The sequence below is a fragment of the Pipistrellus hanaki genome, assembly GCF_964339955.1.
Source record: "Pipistrellus hanaki genome assembly, chromosome: 11".
Classification (NCBI taxonomy): Eukaryota; Metazoa; Chordata; class Mammalia; order Chiroptera; family Vespertilionidae; genus Pipistrellus; species Pipistrellus hanaki.
Genome location: NC_140513.1, coordinates 67,740,984 through 67,757,254, shown reverse-complemented (window position 1 = coordinate 67,757,254; position 16,271 = coordinate 67,740,984). Strand labels below are relative to the sequence as shown.

At 47.7% G+C, this 16,271-nt stretch overlaps 1 protein-coding gene across 1 annotated transcript in view; it reads left to right on the top strand.

Moving 5' to 3' along the window:
• Positions 1-1,344: 1,344 nt before the first annotated feature.
• FAM120A (family with sequence similarity 120 member A) overlaps positions 1,345-16,271 on the top strand; it is a 102,736-nt gene continuing 87,809 nt past the window's right edge. Inside the window, exon 1 of the mRNA XM_084898947.1 lies at positions 1,345-2,064. Coding sequence (XP_084755073.1) covers positions 1,591-2,064 — 474 coding nt within the window. The 5' untranslated portion in view covers positions 1,345-1,590. The remainder of the gene's footprint in view (positions 2,065-16,271) is intronic.

Genomic DNA, 16,271 nt, shown 5'->3' with positions numbered 1-16,271 from the left:
TGGCAGGGGGGCAGCAGTTGGGGGTGAGCAGGCTGGCAGGCAGAGTGGTTAGGGGCGATCAGGCAGGCAGGCAGGAGAGCGGTTAGGAGCCAGTAGTCCCAGATTGAGATGGATGTCCAATTGCCAGTTTAGGGATCGGGCCTAAAGCAGAAGTCAGACATCCCCCTGGGGGGTCCCAGATTGGAGAGGGAGCAGACTGAGCTGAGGGATACCACTCCCCTGCACAAATTTTGTGCACCGGGCTACTAATAAAAAGCAATTACTACAGTGATCCAGGACATAAATTATGAAAGGATCTCCTTCCAGACAATGTGACTAGAGCAACAAAGATTTAAATCTCTCCTTGGGAGGGGTTGAACAGCCTTGGGAAAAGGAGATAGAACGGAGGCATTTGACATGCTGTGAGGCCAGTTTCTAAAGTCTTCTGTGATTATCTGACACTGTTTACACCCAGATATTATAAAGTGTCTGTCATTTAAGGTCTGGGCCAGGAAACCTGTCACTGGTGTAAAAATGGAGAAAGGCAAGCCTTGGGCTCCTTCTGGCAGTAAAACCTCTTAAGTCAAAACTCCAGTCAAAACTGGTCCCCCCCCATCTTTCCCAGGAGAGCCATAAACCCAGCATGTTGGGGTCAACCCGAAACCACTTCAACTTCCCCAGAATAAGGACTAGAACCGCTTGTGAACACTGGATCCTGGAGGTGTCTCCTAAGCTAAAGACATCATCAGGATTAAGTTGGGGAGCAGGTGCGGTTTCTAAAACAGCATCCGCACCCCGACAAAGTGACTCCGTTCGCTTGCGTTCGCCTCTCCCTCCAAGGGAACCCCAAATTCCACACTCCTGCCCAGCCTGCCCGCAGTTCCTTCGGCAGCGACAGCCGGACTGACCCCCTAGGGAGGGGCCGACTCCTCCGATGACCAGACCGCGGGGACGGGACTGGGCCTCCGGGGTGGCGGGGCCCCGGGGACCAGCAGGCCTCCTGCGGAGGCCGGACCAGGGCGGAAAGGGCTTCTCGGGAGGCCAGCTCCCGGGACCGGCCCTGTGGGACCGGATCCGAGCCGGGACGCGGCCTCCTCCGGAGACGGGTTTCCCCGGGGTGACCGGGTCTGGGACCCAAACGGGCCTGGCGCCGACGACGGGAAGGGCTTCCTTGGAGCGGGCCCCGGGCGCTGACGGGGATGGGGACGCGGCCGCCCCAGGGCGCTCCAGGCGCCGCGCGGCGCGGGCCGCACCCAGGGCCCGGGCCCCGGCCGCCCCGGCGGCGCCGCTCCCCTAGGGCCGGCCGCCCGCAGGCCGCGGCGCCGCCTCTTCCGCCGGCGCGTACGTCAGCGCGCCCCGCCCGCCGCCGCCGCCGCGAGAGGCCGCCTCCGCCTGGCCTGGGCCTGGAGCGGCGCACGGCGCAGTCCCTCCCCGCCATGGCCCTGGGAGGCGGCAGCACATGGCGGCCGCAGCGGCCATGAGCACGCCCGCCGCCCGCCCCGGCCCCCCCTAGAGCCCGCCGCCGCCGGCCGCGCCACGGCCCCGCCGCCCCCGGCCCCGCCGCCCGCGGCCCCGCCGCCCCGCCGCCCCGCGCCCGCCGCCGCCGCCGCCATGGGCGTGCAGGGCTTCCAGGACTACATCGAGAAGCACTGTCCGAGCGCCGTGGTGCCGGTGGAGCTGCAGAAGCTGGCCCGGGGCAGCCTGGTGGGCGGCGGGCGGCAGCGGCCCCCGCACACGCCGCTGCGCCTGCTGGTGGACGCCGACAACTGCCTGCACCGCCTCTACGGCGGCTTCTACACCGACTGGGTGAGCGGCGGCCAGTGGAACCACATGCTCGGCTACCTGGCCGCGCTGGCCAAGGCCTGCTTCGGCGGCAACATCGAGCTCTTCGTCTTCTTCAACGGCGCGCTCGAGAAGGCGCGGCTGCACGAGTGGGTCAAGCGGCAGGGCAACGAGCGCCAGACGGCGCAGCAGATCGTCAGCCATGTCCAGAACAAGGGCACCCCGCCGCCCAAGGTCTGGTTCCTGCCGCCCGTCTGCATGGCGCACTGCATCCGCCTGGCGCTCATCCGCTTCCACGTCAAGGTGCGGCCGGCGGCGCGGCGGGCCGGGCGGGGCGGGGGCCGGCCGGCGCCGTCCGGGCCTCCGGGCTCGGCTGGGCGTGGGTTTGGGCCTGGGCCGGGGTGGCACTGGGTTCGGGGAGGCCGGGGGCGGGGCCCGGGCGGGAGGCGGCCGGGGGTCGGCGGGATTCCGGGGTCAGGGACACCCTGGGCAGCGTGTGCTGGGGCCGGGGTCGGCCAGGGGCTGGGGGCCGGGGGCGGGCTGGGCCGGGGTCGCTGGATCCCGGGGTCACAGGAGCCGGAGGCCGGGCCGCAGGCGCCGCTCTCCCGCCCCGTCCGCCGGGCCGCAAGATGGACGCTCGGCCTGGAACCCGCCCGGCGGCCGTGCGTGCGGGTGGGGCGGGGGCGCTGCCTGGCGGCTCGAGCCCCCCCCCCCACCCCCCCGGGCCGGCGAGCCGGCGCAGACCAGGCTCGGAGGGTGCGGCGTCCCCTCTCTGACACCCGAGTGCACCCCGCCCTCGGGCGGGTGGTGAGCAGCCTGCAATGGGTCGAGGCACCCTGGGCGCTTGGGGAGCAACAGGTTTTCTGGGGCAGGTGGGCTGGGTGCCGCGGGCGGGGCCGGGCCGGTGGGTGCAGCCCGGCCGGTGGTGCCGCGGGCGGTGACCTGGAGGAGGCCCGCGGGCCCGGCCCCGGGGCGCAGGCGGTGCGGGTTCCCGCGGCGGCGGGGAAAGGCCCGGTCTCGGGGCCGGGGTGCAGAGGACAGCAGCACCGGCCGCGGGGAAACGGCCGGCTCCGTGATGGAGCCGGTGGGAGCGGCCCCGGGCTGTCAGGGAGGCAGAGTCGGCTCGCAGGGTTTCCGCCTCCGCGCCGCGGGCCGCCGCGGGCCGGGCACCCGGGAAACCGGAGCCGCGGCTGGCAGAGGGCGCCCGCCGCGCCGGCCCTGGAGCGCTTCCCGGGCACCGGGCAGATAACATGCAAATCACTGACCCTGGACTTGACTTTTGCTTCCTTTTTCACCGTGTTCCTTTAAAACCTTTTTTGTGGGTTGTGTCGGGTTTCTGGGTTTGCCCCTCTGTCTTCCAGTTTCCTTTCCTTTCCTCTTGGAAACTGCTTGAAGCCAAAGCCCTGGGCTTGTGAAACTCACACTCTTCCTGCCTGCCCTCCCGCTGGAGCCGCGGTGGCGGCGCCGGCGGCGGAAGTCCCACCCCCCGCCGTCCCGCTGCCATGGGTGACGGTTCCTGGGCCGCGGCCCCGCTGCCGGCGGGGCGGCCATTGGTCTGCGCCCGGCGGAGGCAGCGCCCGCCCGGGGGTGGGGTGGGGGCGGGGGTGACAGCCCGGGGCAGCTGCTGGCCGCGTCTGCCGGAGTCGGAGCGGAGCTCCCGGAGAAGCCAGGCCGGGTTCCCGCAGCGATCCACCTCCAGAAGATGTCGTAACAAGGCCAACAGTTTATCTTGTTCCGAGGTGGAAACCACTGCTAGAAAGACAGATGAGCTTTCTAACCCAGTGACTTTCAAAGGAACTGTAAACGTTAGGATTTAAATCAGTGTGTGTACCGTCACTGTACCTTTTGAAATAACTACTGAATTTCTTTTTAATTATAAAATGTCTTCATATTTATCTCGGCACTCCTGTGAATGCCTTGCTTACTCGCATAGTTCATTCAGAATTTTGACCAGTGTGTTTGGAAACAAAATTTAAACTAGATTTAAGTTTATGGACAGATGATGAGTTTGTGTATAATGATTTTGCTTTAGATAAACCTTTAACTTCTAATACAGAATCACAGTATAGTGTTAATTGCATCGGTTAGTGACTATTACCTGGTAGCCACCTATCTGCCATCTTCACCTTTTTTGGAAAATACCTAAGAAATTTAGCTACTAGAAATTTCTCAGCAGCCAAAGGAAAGGTTAAGAAGTTTGGGTACTGTGATTCAAAAGGGGGGAGGGGGGAGCTTTCTCTTTCCTCATCGGAGAATCAAGTTCTCTTCCTCATAGACTCCGCTCTCCTTTTCAGACAAAATTCTGATAAGCTTAGTTATCTGTTTCTAACCTCAGCTCAGGAAAGTCTGCCAGAGGTTGGAGCACCGTTAATAGCAAGAAGTGACACTCCCCAGGATTTAAAAAAAACACCTATGAAAAAGGCATAATTTTGGGGCTACCTTAGAAAAACAACCTTCTGTACTTTGTTAGCCCCTGAGGGGTTGGTACAGGGTTTATAAGGATGATTTGAGTCAAAATAATTTATGTTCAACATTCTCTATGGAAGTGAAGCAGTATGTACTATTTTTCAAAGATGTCCATTTGAATTGGTTAAGTAAATTAAAACCATGACGGCATACCTGTTAGAAGGGTTAAAATAAACAACACCAATAATACCAAGTGCTTGAAGAACGATGAGCCGCTGGAATTGCCCCATGTGGCCGAGGGGAATGTAAGAGGGCACCGCCATTCTGGAGAACAGCTCAGTGGTTTCTTATAGAACTGAACGTACATTTACCATAGCAGTCCTGCCTAGAAGAATTTTTGTTCACACAGAAACCATACACGAATGTTCATAGTAGTTTTATTTACTCAAACTTGAAACAACCAAAATATCCTTTAATAGACATAGTTAAATTGTGGTACATCTGTACTATGCAGTACTACTTAGCAATAAAAAGGGAGGAATTGTCCTGCTGGTCCTGGCTCAGTGGTTAGGTGTCAGCCTATGAACCAGAAGGTCCCATTGGATTCCTGGTCAGGGCACATGCCTCAGTTGCAAGTTCGATCCCCTGGAGGGATCAATGATTCATTTTCTCTCTCTCTCTCTCTCTCTCTCTCTCTCTCTCTCTCTCTCTCTCTCTCTCTCTCTCTCTCTCTCTCCTTCCCTCCCTCCCTCCCTCTCTCTTCCTCCCTCCCTCCCTCCCTCCCTCCCTCTCCCTCCAGTTGATCAATGATTCATTCTCTCCTTTTCTCTCTCTCCCTCTCTCTCTCTCTCTCTCTCTCTCTCTCTCTCTCTCTCTCTCTCTCCCCACCCCCCCTCTCTATGTCTCCCCCCTTTATCTGTGAAATAAAAAACTTTTTTTTAATGGAGGAATTATTGATACATGCAGTAACTTGGGTGAATCTTTTAGGTTTTATGTTGAGTGAACAAAAAGTAACATTCTATTTTTCTGATATTCTCCTAAGGATAAGATTTACTGATAGGGACAGATCAGTGTTTGCCAGAGGGAAGGGCAGCTGGAGGGAGCTTTTGGGGTTATGGAACTGTACTGAACTCTGATGGTGGTGATGGTAATATATTTTAAAAATCATACAATTATACATCAAAAGTAAATAGAAGTTAATATTACTGTGCGATAATCATTTTCTTAAAGGTTATATAAAAATTGACAAAGAATTGATATGGACACCTATGTGTAATGTTGGGTATAATGAGGCATTTCTCTTATAAAAATCTATCATCTTATTGGTCTTTATGCTTCTGAAAACTGGCAGAAAGGTTTAATTTCTTGTCAGCTTTGCTTAGAGAATTTTTTTTTTACTCAGAAGAGTATATTTTTGATAAAGCACCATTATTACTGTAAAGAAATACAATTATTACTTTAACCATTTGAAGTTGGCATACGTGTCAACTAATTTTGTTCAGGTCACTACAGGCCTTGGTCTGCATTTGGCTTCTGCTAGTTACTAGGAGCACTTCCTCTTGTGTGCCTTGAGTCATCATAACCTTTGACACTTAGGGAGGAACTGCTGTTTATTTAAAAATCTTAGTGGCATTAAGTCTCTGGAGGTTTCCTAAATGTTCCTGTCACAAGACTTGCGGTGTTGGTGAGGGGGTTAGAATGAAGATCTTCAGATCTTGTCCTGGATCAGTGCTCTGGTGTATTTACTCGGATCTTACATAAAGCAGAGCTCATGTTTTAAGTCAGCTGAGGAGTGTGAGATTCGCCTGTGGCTTGAGATTTCGGAATGATTTCTCTTTGTGTAGTTGATGGGTGCAGGATTAACTTGTGGGGGCCAGGCCCTTGCTAAGTTCTCCCTCAAAGCACCTCATTTAACCCTCAGCATTTGTTACCCCATTTTTTATGGGAAGAAGTGGGCTTGTTTATTGACACCTGAGGACAGGTAACCAGTAACCAAGAGGGCAGTGCCTCTGAAGTCAAAGTTCAGTTTCATTGTGTAAGATCGCTTTGGGGTGTGGCCACCTGAGTTTGCTTTCCGGTCAGATTTGATAGTAAAAGCCTCTATCGCTTTTTTCAGTTAGGATGGGAAGGGCAGTTCCTGTCCGGGAGACACTGAAAACTAGCACTATACCTTATTCTTAAACACCTTGAATTGACCAGGGAACGTTTAGGGTTCAAAATTGACAATATTATAACTCAAACCAGCCATCCATTTAAAATACTTTCTTCCAGTGTACCAATTCTGTGCCAGGCTTATTTCAGCTAGCCTAATGTCTTAAAGGTCCATTCATATTGTAAAATTGTGTTATAATTTCCTTCCTTTTTAGGTTTAACAATAGTCCATTGTATGGATGGATCACATTTAATATATCCATCCAGCTTCCCTTAGGTGCTTGAGTTGCAGTCCTTTTAGCTGTTGTGAGGAATGAATAATGCTGCTGTGAACCTGGATGTACAAAATCTGTTCAGGTGCCTGCTTCCAATTCTTTTGGTGTATATCCAGAAATGGAATTGCTGGGTCAGTTGGTAATTTTATGTTTAATTTCTCACGGAATCACCATACCAATTTCCACAGAAGCTGCTTATAACATACATTGTATATATACATATATACATTATCCTATATAATCATATATAATAAAAGCCCTAATATGCTAAGTGTCTGGTTGTCTGTTCAACCAATCAAAGTGTAATATGCTAATGATATGCTAATAAGACCATTCAACCACTCACTATGACATGCACTGACCATCAGGGGGCAGACTGTCAATTGGTCGATCAGTTGCTGTGACCTGCACTGACCACCAGGAGGCAGGTGCTCTGACTGGTTAATTGTCTTGCTGCTGGGGTCCAGTCAATCGGGACTGAGTGAGATGGGCTGGACTCGCCCTGGAGCCCTCATTTGATCCCTCCCCAGATGGCCAACATGCCTACTTCCTCCCCGGTCTAGGTCGTGCACCAGTACAGTCCCTCAGCCTGGCCTGTGCACTCTTGCAATCCAGGACCCTTTGGGGGATGTCAGAGAGCCGTTTTCAGCCCAATCCCACAGGCCAGGCCGAGGGAATCACAAATTTCTGCAACGGGCCTCTAGTATAATATATTATCACAATACAGTTTTAATTTTTTTTAAGGTTAATATAATCACACAACTATTATTCAGGAATTTGGGGTTTTGTAAGTATGTAGAAAAGTTTTCCATGTCCATACTTACAGTTCTAATTCATTTAATGCCTTTGTAGTATTGATAATTTATCCAAGCCCTACAAATGAAAGGTACACATACTCATACCATAGAGTCATCCTTGGCATCTTGTCATCCCAGCCTGCCAATTCCTACAATGTGTCATGTCAATTCTAGCCCAGCAGTCTCTTCCTTACCCTCTTCCTTACCCTCTTCCTTATTTCTAATACCCCCAACATGTGCACTTACCAACTTTACCCAAAAGGTCTAACAAGTGCTTTGCAAACCCAGTGATGGGTTGTAACATCAAATTATTGGGTGTTTACTAGCACTTAGGGGGAAAAAATGATACAGAATAAAACAAAACAAAAAGTACAATACAAGACATACTCAGGGTAATTATCACTTTATTAAACCTTGTCTTACTATGAGGAGCAGTCAGAATTGTCTCTGGATCTGACTGGGCTCCCACATATCTCACCAGTGAACCTCATCTCTGATGGATCATTCTCCTGCCAGTGACTTGAACAAACCCATTCATCTAAAGTCCTTACTCAGGATTTCAGACCCTGCTGCAATCTGAACCAATACCACTTTCCTTCATGATCCACAGTCGTCCTACTGTCCTTTTTAAATGCTCCCAAACTGCTCACTATTTCTCTTAAGAAATATCCAACTTCTCAACTTTTGCTTATGTTGCTCCCCTTTGTCTGACTATCTCATTTTGCTTGTCAGAATCATACTCATACTTGTTGAAAGTCTATCTCAAATGGCAGCTTCCTTCATGGAGTCGCATCTGATGTTCCCAAAGATGAACCAGGGACATACGCAGTGTCATCTGTATTTGCAGTGGTAGTTCCTGCAGTCTGTTTTCTTACAGCTGCCTGCATATTATCTCCCCCACTAATTATATGCTACTTGAGGCCAGGGACTAATTTTACTCCTTGTTATCTCCTATATGTTTAGTATAGGCACTCAGCTTTTAACTCAGATATTTGCTTTGTTCTGTTTACATAGCCAGGCAAATTCTTTTCTTTTTAAAAAATATATTTTGATTTTTTTTACAGAGAGGAAGAGAGAGGGATAGAGAGTTGGAAACATCGATGAGAGAAACATCAATCAGCTGCCTTCTGCACACCTCCTACTTGGGGATGTGCCCGCAACCAAGGTACATGCCCTTGACTGGAATAGAATCTGGGACCCTTCAGTCCTTAGGCCAACACTCTATCCACTGACCCAAACTGGTTAGAGCCAAATTATTTTCTTTCAACACCTGGGCTAATGGCCATAAGATTGTTTCTTTAATTTCTTATACTCTATTTTCTGACTGGTTCCCAGTGATGATTTATCCTACCTTTAGCAAACATTGAAGGTCTGCAGTTGGCCAGGTATGAGGAGTGACTATAATAGGAAAAAAGGACTCTTTTCTTCAAGGAACTTAGCCTAGTGGAGGCAGGGGACTCCTTTATATCATTTTCCCATGTCAGCATTGAGAACTTTCTTTGATGCCGTAGGACAATCTATTTAGTCATTGAAGACCAGTGAGCGTTCTCACAGGGGTTGGGAGTGGTTTTGACATTGTCTAGAAACATTTTTAGTGTTCACAAATTGAGGGCATCTAGTGGACAGAGGCCCAGGATGCTGCTGAACTACAATGTACAGGGATAGTCCTACAGCAAAGAAGTATCCATCCCCACATACCAGTAGTACATAGGCTAGGAAATCCTGGTGTGAACAAATCAAAGAATTCCAAAGTTTGGGCCTTCAGTAAAACCATATAAATGTTTGAAATAGACATTTCTAAGTATACTAAGAAGAGAAGTAACAAAAAAAACAGCCTAGTTTTCTAAATTAAAATACACACATATACGCACCCATTTCTAAAATGTTCCTAAACCCACAATACTCTTCATTTTGTTTTGTACAATGGGAATTTATATAAGGGAAAGAAACTGATTAGCACATACTACAAATTCCATTCATAGTAAGCAATCAGCCATAAGATGAATGCCAAATACCATGTAATATGAAGAAGGAGGTACTTTATTTAAAAAATTTTTGAGATATAATTGACATTACATTACTTTTAGATGTACAACACAATGATTTTCTATTTGTATATATTGTGACATGATCAGCACAATAAGTCTAGTTAACACCTCACATAGTTACAAAAATTTTTTCTTTTGATGAGAACTTTTGTTTGTTTTTTTGTTAGAGAGGAAAGGAGAGGGAGAGAGAAAGAGAAACATCGATGTGAGAGAAACATCTATTGGTCGCCTCTCGTATGTGCCCCAACTGGGGACTGAACCTGCAATGTGGGTGTGTAACCCTTTGTATACCAGACAACATGTAACCAACAGAGCCACCTAGCCAAGACTTATGATGGGAACTTTTAAGATCTCTTAACTTTCAAATATACAATAGTACAATATTATTAACTATAGTTTATTAACTATAGTTGCCATGCTTTACATTATATCACTAAGACATTTATTTTATACTGGAAATTTGTACCCTTTGAACACCTTCACCCATTTTACTCACCCCTCACCCTGTGGAGGAGATACTTTAGAATTTGAAAAATTAGATTTATTTTCTAATGGCTGTATAGACAAAAAACGTTTAAATAGAACAATTAGACATAAATGAATCAGTTTAGATAAAAATATTCTAAAATTCTTCAAATGTCCATATATCTGGCATCTTTTGTTTTATTTTCTTTTTTTTAAAAATAGGTGTGTGTCTTTTAATTGATTGAAGGGAGAAGAAGGGGGAGGGAGAGATAGAAGAATCAGTGATGAGAGAGAATCATTCACCGTCTGCCTCCTGCATGCTTCCTTTAGGGGCTCAAGCCTGCGTCCCCAGCATGTACCCTGACCAGAATTGAGTTCTAACCTCCTGGTTCATGGATTGACATTCAACCACAGAGCCACACCGGCCAGGCTGTTTTACTTTTCTTATTCTTATGTTTTCTGTAGAAAGTCCTTTGATGACATTGCCTGTTATCTAGCTCTTAGAGATTACCTGGTTGGCAGTAGTATAGTAGGTCTTTGAAATACACGTGATAAATGGATAAGGAAACCAATTCCAGACTCATTAGCTACTCAGTCCCCTTGTGCAAGGCAGCATTATGGCAGAAAGGTGGTAGAAAGTTTGGCGTCAGTTCCTCAGATAAGTAGTCTCAGCCTGCCACCTGGCTCTAAGGCTCTCTCTCTGAATAAGCCCTTTATGCTTCTTAGGAGCTGTGTTGAAGATACAAAATCAACAGCTTAGGGAAATTGGCTGAATCACGCCATCTTCCTTGTTTTAGGTGGTCCTATGGGACATTTTTTCTAGGCATCTTAGGGCCAGTATAGAGTTGAACCTGACACACTGAATTATATGCAAAGTGATGGCAAGTCTGCAGTAGTTAAGGATCTGTGATCTAGAAACTCTATGCCCTAGTCATTTGGCATTTCCTACCTGTCTCTGGAATAAATTGCTGCTTTAGAAAGACAACCTACCATGCTCTTGGTGTTTTGCCGGTTAGTGTAGAGAAGTGTACTGGAGGGCGTGTGCTGGCCGGTTAACTTTTCATAGGTCTGCAGTCCATGTTCCTCTCAGGAGCAGGAGTGCCAGCCAGTCCAGACCGGGGGACTGCCTCACTGCACTGCTAGGATAAGCACAAGCACTATGGCTTTTTATTAGCCCTCACCTATGTTAGTCATAAAGTATTTCAATAAAATTTTGCATGTGTCACCATCTTGAAATAAATTGTATCCATCTGAGGTTCTTCCCTGAAATCTAGAACTTAAATTTTAATGTATTGTATTTTAGAATTAGATTTTTAACAATAATACCATTGCTAGGAGCTAGCTGAGCTATTATGAAATTAATAGACACTGAATACCAATGTTTGTGTTTTCTTCTACTTTCCTTTTTATCATTTTTATATTTTACTTTTAAAGTTTATAAAGCTTAATTTGCATTTTAAATGACAACCACTGTCTTATTAATTTAGTTTTTAGCAGAAAAAGAGAACAGTTTTATTATTGAACCTATGCTACAATCACATCACAGACAATCTGCTAAAAAGATTGCAAAGAAAAAAAAGAAGTACCCTTTTATATAGGCTGGCAGATACAGTCCATTACATGCTTGCCAAAGTTATTTATCAAGGGAAAAATAAAACTTCTATCTTTTGTCAAATTGGACGAAAGTCCAGTGCCTGAGATTCCTGAGAAGGTGGGATGAATGGGTGTCACACTTCATTATTCTAAATTTTTATTTTTAAAATTGTGGTTAATTGCTTTGACCATTGTGGCTCAATTGGTTGAGCATTGCCCCATGCACTGGAAGGTAGCTGGTTCGATGCCCGATCAGGGTACATAGCCAGGTTGTACATAGCCAGGTTTTGATCCTTGGTCAGGGTGGGTATAGTTATGATAGATGATTCTCTCTTACATTGATGTTTCTCTCTCTCCCTCTCCCTTCTTCTCTAAAATAACCAATGAAAACATATTTTTTAAAATTGTGGTAAATTATACATAATTTTTACCATTTTGACCATTGTTAAGTGTACAGTTCAGTGGAAATTAAATACACGAACACTATTGTGCAACTATCGCCACCATCTGTCTTCAGAACTTACCTTTCCAAACTGAAACTCTGAGTCCATTAAATACTAATTCTCTGTTCCTCCTCCTCCAGACCCTAGCAGCCACCATTCTACTTTCCATGTCTGAGAATCTGATGACTCTAGATTCCTCATATGAGTGGAATCACACAGTATTTATCCTTTTGTGACTGACTTATTTCACCTAGCATAATATATTCAAGGCTTACCCATGTAGTCACGTGTCATAATTTCTTGAAGGCTGTATAATATTCTCTTGGATGTAGATACTACATTTTGCTTATCGATTGCTTTTACTTAAAAAAAAAAAATCCTCATTCCAATATATTTTCCCATTGATTTTTAGAGAGTGGAAGAGAGAGGGAAAGACAGAAATATCGATATGAGAGAAACACATTGATTGGTTGCCTCCTGCACAAGCCCTGACTAGGGCCCTGGCTGGGTAGAGCCTGTAACTGAGGTATGTGCCCTTGACTGGAATTGAACCCAAGACCCCTTTGGTCTGCAGGGTCTATTCACTGATTCAAACCGGCTAGGGCTCTTTCATCTTTTGGCTATTATGAATAACTAGAGGCTCAGTGCACTAGAAATTCATGCTTGGAGGAGTGTGTCCCTTAGCCCAGGCTGCACCCTCTCCAATCTGGGATCCCTTGAGGGATGTCCGACTGCCCGTTTAGGCCCAATCCTACCAGGCTCCCTACCAGGATCGGGCCTAAAAGGGCAGTCGGACATCCCTCTTACAATCCAGGACTGTTGGCTCCCAGGACTCGCCTGCCTGCCTGCCTGATTGCCCCTAACTGCTTCTCCCTGCCAGCCTGACTGATGCCTAACTTCTCCCCTGCCAGCTTGTTTGCCCCTAACTCCCCTCCCCTGCAGCTCTGGTCACCTCTAACTGCCCTCCCTTGCAGGCCTGGTCACCCCTAACTTCCCTCCCCTGCAGGCCTGGTCCCCCCCCAACTGCTCTCCACTGTAGGCCTGGGTTCCCCCCATTATCCTTCCCTGCAAGTCTGGTCCCTCCCAACTTCCCTCCTCTGCCAGCATGGTCACCCCTAACTGCCCTCCTCTGTAGGCTTGATCGCCCCCAACTGCCCTCCCTTGCAGGCCTGGTTTTTCACAACTGCCCTCCCCTGCTGGCCATCTTGTGTTCACATAGGGGCAGCCATCTTGTGTGTTGGAGTGCTGGTCAATTTGCGTATTACTCCTTTGTTAAATAGGATAGAGGCTTGGTGCATGGGGGCCAGCTGGTTTGCCCTGAAGGGTGTTGTGGATCAGGATGGGGGTTCCCTTAGGCGTAGGGGTGTCGAACTCAATCAGAGAAGGGGCCAAAATCTAAAATCCAGCCTAAATCGCGGGCCGAATGGTTTACTGAACAGTCATAAACTGACAATGTCATAAACTGACAGCGGAGTGCAGTGATGACAGCGCGGTGCGGGCCACATTGCAAGGCCTGGCCGGCCGGATTTGGCCCGCGGGCCTTGTGTTTGACACATGTGCCTTAGGGTGTGGGGCAGCCTGAGTGAGGAGCCTGTGATGGTTTACAGGCTGGCCATGTGTCTCCCCCGCCACACCCCCCCTGGCTGACCCAAGCGGAGGCCCTGGTATCTGGGATTTATTTATCTTCTATAATTGAAACTTTGTAGCCTGGAGTCCGGAGCCAAGCCTTCTGCTTGCTCCATGGCCACAGCCATTTTTGTTGAGATTTATTTATCTTCTATAATTGAAACTTTGTATCCTTGAGCGGAGTCCAGGGCTGGCCAGGGTGTGCAGAAGGCTAGGCTTCCTCCATTGCTAGGGAAACCCAAGCCTCCTGCTTGCTCAGTGGCCATAGCCATTTTGGTTGGGTTAATTTGCATACTTGCTCCTGATTGGCTGGCTTGTTGGTGTAGCAGATGTGCAGAAAATTCACGCTCTGGGAGGTGGGGGTCCATCAGCCCGGTTTGCCCCCTCTTACAGTCCCAGGAGCCCTCAGGGGATGTCCTACTGATGGTTTAGACCCTCTCCCCATAGGGAGTGAGCCTAAGCCACAGTCTGGCCTCCCTCTGCGGGAGGCAACTGGGCTGATCAAGGAAAGGCGCCGCCCCCATCGCGCCGCCCCCATCACTCCGCTACCGCTGCCACTGCTGGCTGCAGTGACTGCGAGGCCTGAGCCCTGGGCTTTGTCGCTGCTGGGGCTCCAGGCTGCTGTGAGCCCTAGGCCTCACAGACACTGGCTTTGTTCGAAAGAGTCCACCCTAATTAGCACAATACCCTTTTATTAGTATAGATTGCTATGAGAATGGGAGTGCAAATGTCTGTCTGAGTTCCTGCTTTCAGTTCTTTTGGGTATATACCCAGAATGGAATTGCTGGGTCATGTACTAATTCTATGTCTAATTTTTTTGAGGATTCATCATACTATTTTACATAGCAGTTGTATCATTTTAAATTCCTGCCAGCAATGTATGCTGGTTCCCACTTCACATCCTCATCAACACTTATTTCCGTTTTTTTGGCTTTTTCTTTTCTTAATAGCCATCCTACTTGGTAGGAAAAGATATCTCATTGCAGTTTTGACTTACATTTCCCTTATGATGAATGAAGCTGAGGATCTTTTCCTATATTACTCCATTTATTTACTTATTTTTGGTTTGTTTTAAAAGAAATTATTTTTCCTTTTAAGACCACTGCAACCAGTAGGCAAGAAATATGTAAGTTAGGAAGCTTATTCGGTTTGATTTCAGATCTCTTAAGAAGGAGAGATTCCCTTTTAGGGACATAGCTAATATAGGTTATAACGTTTAAATTGCTTTTATAAAATAAGCAACAAAAATAAAAATTTTTCACCAAATTAGAGTTGACTCTTGTGGTTTGATTCTTCTTCTGAACTCAAGTAGTGAGTAAAGAGCCTAATACCTATGACCACAGTTCAGCTGGCTAAAGATGAAAGCCTGTTCTTTTTTTTTCCTCCCCTTAAAAACAAAACAGTTTAAGTCAGCTCATATCTCCTTGTGCTTAGGTTGACATATCTTTTACATCTGGTAGCGGCTGGAGGATGTATCACATTATTCCTTGAGCTGGTATGAAATCATTCTAAAGAAAAACCACAGACATTATTTTTTTCTTTGTGTCAGAAAATCTATATATGACAACTCATAGTGTTTCAGGTGTATGTATGAAGAAGCAGGTCTTTCACATAGTTTACTTAAAAATAAATTGTAGCTGACATTTATCAAGTGCTCTTTATGAATAATTCTGAGCTGTTTACGTATGTAGTAACTCAGTTAATTACCACAGCTACCCTCTGAGGTAGGGGAGTGCTGTTATCTTTGCAGATGAAGAAATGGAAGTACAGAAAAGTATTAAAATGGGCAGTGGAGTTCACTCACCTGGTGCCAGAGACAGAACCTCACTGTCCAAGTGCTTCTTCCCTGGAGACAGGAGTAAGTAACTGTGTTGTTACTGCTCATTCTTACAGGACTGTCCCATGGCCGCTTTCACATTAATAAAAATTACACTCACAAAGTAAGCTTGGGAATTTTATAGTCATTATTACATGTAAAAATATAAGTTTTGATTTTTCTGCCTTTTTAATGATGAAACTTTAAACTATTAATATAAAAGTTTACCTAGAACACTTTGGTAAATATATAGTAATAAAAAAAGTTTCCCGCCGAAACTGGTTTGACTCAGTGGATAGAGCGTCCGTCTGCGGACTGCAAGGTCCCATGTTCGATTCCGGTCAAGGGCATGTACATTGGTTGAGGGCACATTCTCGGTAGGGGATGTGCAGGAGGCAGCTGATGATGATTCTCTCTCATCGATGTGTTTAGCTCTCTGTCCCTCTCCCTTCCTCTCTGTAAAAAAATCAATGAAATATATTTAGAAAAAATTTCCCTAGCTAAGTACAAAATACTTCATTGGGACCAAAAATAGGGTATTTCCCCAGCTATTGAAACTCTTCAATGCTGACTGCATCCCCCGTATTTCTTGTGGACCGATGGGTGGAGAGGAGAGGCGAGGAATTTGGTGGTTCCTGGTCTTCTAGCTCCCACAGCACATGGCAAGAACAGTGCTGGGCTCTGCCCGCAGAAGCGCCTCCTTCGATTGAAGCTGCATTTGGATATGGTGTGATGGTGGCCACGGCAGAAATAAAGCATGCACTCCAGCTGGTTTGGCACAGCGGATAGAGCGCTGGCCTATGGACCGAAGGGTCCTCTCCGGAACGGACTTTGGTTGCAGGCTCCTCCCTCGCCTGGGCTCTGGGCGGGGCTTTTGTGGAAGGCAGCCA